The sequence below is a fragment of the Nicotiana attenuata genome, unplaced genomic scaffold (genome assembly GCF_001879085.1).
Source record: "Nicotiana attenuata strain UT unplaced genomic scaffold, NIATTr2, whole genome shotgun sequence".
Classification (NCBI taxonomy): domain Eukaryota; kingdom Viridiplantae; phylum Streptophyta; class Magnoliopsida; order Solanales; family Solanaceae; genus Nicotiana; species Nicotiana attenuata.
The window spans coordinates 1-5,116 of record NW_017692916.1 but is presented as its reverse complement, the minus strand read 5'-3'; the positions used below and the strand labels follow the sequence as shown (position 1 = coordinate 5,116).

General features: G+C 39.0%; 1 protein-coding gene across 1 annotated transcript; it reads right to left on the bottom strand.

Annotated features, from left to right (window-relative positions):
* Positions 1-2,947: 2,947 nt before the first annotated feature.
* Positions 2,948-3,412, bottom strand: LOC109222563. The gene is made up of 2 exons (XM_019386910.1): positions 3,245-3,412; positions 2,948-3,157 (listed from the first exon to the last, which is right to left on the bottom strand). The coding sequence occupies exons 1-2, from the start codon at positions 3,410-3,412 to the stop codon at positions 2,948-2,950; spliced, it is 378 nt and encodes a 125-aa protein (XP_019242455.1).
* Positions 3,413-5,116: the final 1,704 nt, after the last annotated feature.

Sequence of the window (5,116 nt, the reverse complement as noted above, 5' to 3'; positions counted from 1 at the left end):
AATTTATGGACATCTCATAAACCCCAGTTTAAATAAACGTTGTTTTAAAACATTTGCTCAGCTTCTGACAGAGGCTCAATATAAAGATGAGTGAAAACAGTCAATCAATCAACACATTCAATAGAAACTCACATTAAAGAGAAGGGAAATCAATAAGTTCATAAACAGGCCTCTCAGGCAAACATCACTCATATGCATGTCTATATCTATCGCCCCTCGGGCTAGCCTCTCTGCCACTCATGACTCAACTATTACCAATCAGTGCTCACACTCAGCACTCACGCTCAATAGGTACCATATAGTAACCGCTGCGGCGTGCAGCCCGATCCATATATGTATAATAACCGCTGTGGCGTGCAGCCCGATCCATATATCGTCGACGGCGCTCACTGGGGGTGTGCAGACTCCGGGAGGGGCCCCTTACGGCTCAAGCGCAATATTGCTGCGGCATGCATCCCGATCCAATATATATATCGCTGCGGCGTGCAGCCCGATACATATAAGCATTGCTGCGGCGTGCATCCCGATCCGTATCCATATATATGTATCTACTTTACTGCGGCATGCAGCCCGATCCATAGATATATATATATATAATCCTCACAACTGGGCCCTCGGCCTCTCTTAGTCATTAACATCACTATCAGACTTTCAGTCTATCTCAGTTGTCACTCTCACAATCAGACCCTTGGTCTATCTCAGTAAAACAGGGAACTCAGCCCAACAGCTTTTCCGCATTTTTAAGAATATAATGATAGTGCCAGGTTTGAGAAATAAACAGATAAAACATGACTGAGAATATACTTTCAACAAGTAGAGTGAGGAAAATCAGTCAAATGCCCCTAAGGGTCTCAACAAGTTGGCACAAAGCCCCAAACATGGCATACAGCCCAAGGTATAATGACATCAAACAATTAACTATCAATTACTCATTAAAATAGTCATTCGGGATGGACTAGGTCACAATCCCCAGCGGTGCTCTACCCCACGCTCGTCATTTAGCGTGCAAGTCACCTCAAAGTAACACAACGATGTGTAATCCGGAGTTTCAAACCCTCAGGACAGTATTTACAATCATTACTTACCTCGAACCGGCGAAACCTCTAGCTCGCGACGCCTTTGCCTCTCTATTCGGCCTCTACGCGCGTCGAATCTATCCAAAACCAGAACGAATACGTCACAATAGGCTAAGGGAACATAACCCAATCGAAAAGAATCGAAAAACATCGAAAATCACAAAATTTGCTAAACCCGAGCCCCGGGCCCACTTCTCGAAAAATTAGAAAATTAACATCATCGGATTCCTTATCTCGCCACGAGTCTATACATACCAAAAACTCCCAAATCCGAGCCCAAATGACTCATCAAATCCCACTTTAAAATACCAATTTCCAAGCCCTAGCTTTTCTCCCCTTTTGATGAATTTCCGTGAATTTCTAGGTTAATTCTTCCATTAAATCATGAATTTAGGTCATAGAACTCACCTCCCATCACACCTAGTCGAAATACCCTTCAATTTCCGTCCAAAAGCTCTCAAGGTCGATCAAAAATGGTAGAAATAACCCTTAGCTCGCGGAACAAAATGAGCTTTTAAAACCCTTCTCTGAACAGGCACTTTCGCTTCTGCGGTTGCCTTACCGCATTTGCGACTATCGCTTCTGCGGTTCTACCTCCGCTTCTGCGGCTCTTCATTATGCCCAAGACCACTTTTGCGGTCAAGTCCCGCTTCTGCGGACCCCGCTTATGCGGTCAAACATCCGCTCCTGCGGAACTCCTCTAAAGCGCGCGGACCGCTTCTGCGGTCAAAGTCCGCACCTGCGGATATCGCACCTGCGGAATTAATCCGCTTCTGCGGAAATTCTTCAATTGGCCAACTTTGCACTTGCGACCCATACTTCGCATCTGCGGAACCGCATCTGCGGCCCCTTTTTCGCAGATGCGGAAATACCAGATATCAGCAATCTTCAGAAATCTCACAAGTCCAAATTCACCCCGATGGCCATCCGAAATCACCCCGAGGCCCCCGGGACCTCAACCAAAAGTGCCAACCTATCCTAAAACATCATTCAAACTTGCTCCAATCATCAAAACACCTCAAACAACATCAAAACTATCAGATCACATCGGATTCAAGCCTAAGTTCTTCTTAAACTTCCGAATTACGCCTTTGATCAAAAACCCGACCAAAACACCTCCGAATGACCTGAAATTTTGCACACACATCACAAATCACCTAACGAAGCTACAACAACTCTCGGAATTCCATTTCGACCCTCGGATCAAAATCTCATCTATCAACCGGAATTCGCCAAAATACTAACTTCGCCAATTCAGGCCTAATTCTACACCGGACCTTCAAAATCAATTCCGATTATATTCCTAAGTCACAAATCATCTAACGAATCCAACCAAATCATAAAAACTCCGATCCGAGCTCGTATACAAATAAGTCAACTCTTGGTCAAACCTTTCAAATTCAAAACTTTCAACTGAACTGTTCTTTCAAATTCATTCCAAATTTTCCTGAAACCATAACCAACGACCTACATTAGTCATAGCATATAACAGGGGCAAGTCATGCCCAAGAACTGTCGATCAAAGTACAAAAGCTCAGAACGACCGGTCGGGTTGTTACATCAGGGCATTGCTTCTTGTGATGCCCAGGTTGTTTGCAATGATAGCACTTGCCTTTGGGCTTTTTCACACCAGCCGCACCACCAGGTGACAAAACCTTTTGAGCCTTCTTCTTTTTCTTATTGCCTTTCAACTTAGAAACCGAAGCTTTCTCAACATTGAGTGCCACAACTGGAGCTTGTTGCTTGATAATAGATTCTGCCGCTTGTGGCTCATTCAATAATTTCGCTAGTGACAAATCCATTTTGTTCATATTATAGTTCAAGTGAAACTGTTGAAAACTGTTAGGCAGAGTCTGCAGGACCATCTCAACTTAAGACTCCTTATCAATCACAGCTCCAAGAACCTCCAGTTCATTCAGAAGACTCATCATCTTCAGAACATGGCCCCTGACCGATGATCCTTCAGCCATCTTGGTATTCAAAAGGGCTTTCATGGCTGTCTGCTTAGCTGCACGATTTTGCTCACCGAACATCTCTTTGAGACTTTCGAGCGTATCATAAGCAGACCCCATAAATTGATGCTGATGTTGCAAAATATTCACCATAGAGGCAAGAATGTAACATCGCGTCATCTCATCAGCCTTAACCCATTAGTCATAGGCCTTAACCTGAACATCAGTAGCATTTTTAGGTTTTTCTGGGCACTCCTCAGTGATTACAAATTTGTAACCTTCAACAGTTAGGACAATATCAAGGTTCCTTTTCCAGTCAACATAATTCGGTCCTTCTAACTTGTTTTGGTTCAAAATTGAGGTAAGTGGGTGGAATGAAGACATGGTTAATCTGAGAGATATTTACATTAAATGGATCATTAGTTATGTATTTAGAACAATTAAATTCAAAACAACACATTGCACATATAACCATGCTTATTGAACAGTTAGATTCGTTAGGGAAACTTAACTATTCATGCAAAATATATGAGTGATGTAAGATATTAACTCCATCAATTTAAACAGGACCAACTCAGATGGCGAGTAAACTGTTAATTTAAGATATGTAAATATCACTTTTATAAACTCTAGTTTCATTGAATCAACATGTAACTCAGTTGGAGAGTTAATACAAGTAATCAAATAACTAGAGGCAAAACTACAGTAATCATCTATAATAAATTTATCCGATGTGGAAGAAGACCTATGTCAACATATAAATTCATTATATTACTGTAAAAAATGATTGGAAACAATGGGAATTGAACCCTACCATCACAGATTTCTTTTAAAAAAATTTCTTTTATTAAAATTTTTTCCAGAAAATAGAAAAATGGCCAAAAACCCATCTAAACGACCCCGAATGCCAAAAAACAACGTACGTCATGAGCAAAGCTGATATGTATTGCTCACTGGATCGTTTCCAATGAACCTACTAAATTTAAGGTCAATCGGAGTTCGATAGAATTTCAGAATTCTAAAATCAAGACTTATTTCTAGAATTCTGTTTTTGGCATTTTTAAGGATTTTTATTATTTTGACTTGTTCAAATCACATAATATACTGATGTATGTTAAAACATGATTTCAGAACTCAAAATAATAATATTTTTTATTTTTATTTAATAAAAACGTGTTTAGATAGAATTGTAAAAAAAAGTATGTTTTTCACTATTCAAAACGCCACTGTTCATAATTCTATATATTAATCCAAAATTACAAAACTAATATCATACAAAACAGTCAAGTTTTTATTAATGTAACACTGTGATTATGTACAAAACGCAACTAAAATAGATTAATGGAATTAATTCACTGTTTATGCATATGTATATTAACCCATAATTACAGAATTAATAGCATTCAAAAACAGTAACGTTTTTATTAAAAAAAACAGATTGCTCTTGATCAAAAAACGTAATTAAACAGACTGTCATTAAATATAATACCACTGTTTATACATGTGTATATTAATTCATAATTTCAGAATTACAGAATTAAGATACTAATCAATACAATCACGTTTTTGACATAGAATAATCATACCAAACATGTATCAATAAACAACACATTTTATTATTACTTTATTCATGCTGTATTACATTATCTAGTTAGATGTAAGACGACGTCTGATACCAATTGTTAGAACATGCGCAGCGGAAGCAAGCATACACTCCAGGTATCAAATACATGTAAACTAGACAACGTAATAATCACAAGATTAGAAGCACTAACCTCTTGAAATAGTTGGACAAATCTTCCAAACAGCAAGAATCCAGGGCTGCAGTCTGCTGCTATTTGCCTAGTAAAACCTTGGATGATTTTGCTTTTTGGGTGGGCAAGAACAATATAACTCTAAACAGTGAAGTTATTGGGTGAAATTAGTCTTCCTTTAATAGAGTTATTTTGGCCGAAAATACTCCTCCAGAAACGTGTAGGATTCTGCCTTTTATAAGTAGAATCCTACTCCAACTCTACTAGATGACTTTTCTCTCAAGTCACTTTTTACTCAAGTCTTGTCCAGATTTTTACTAGGTATAGCAGGGAC

What these genes read in the sequence shown, in the direction of transcription:
- LOC109222563 (XM_019386910.1), bottom strand. Translation starts at nt 3,412, where the DNA reads ATGTCTTCATTCCACCCACTTACCTCAATTTTGAACCAAAACAAGTTA. An exon ending in AAAATGCTACTGATGTTCAG is followed by an intron (nt 3,158 to 3,244) that starts GTTAAGGCCTAT and finishes TTGCAACATCAG; the next exon opens with CATCAATTTATGGGGTCTGC.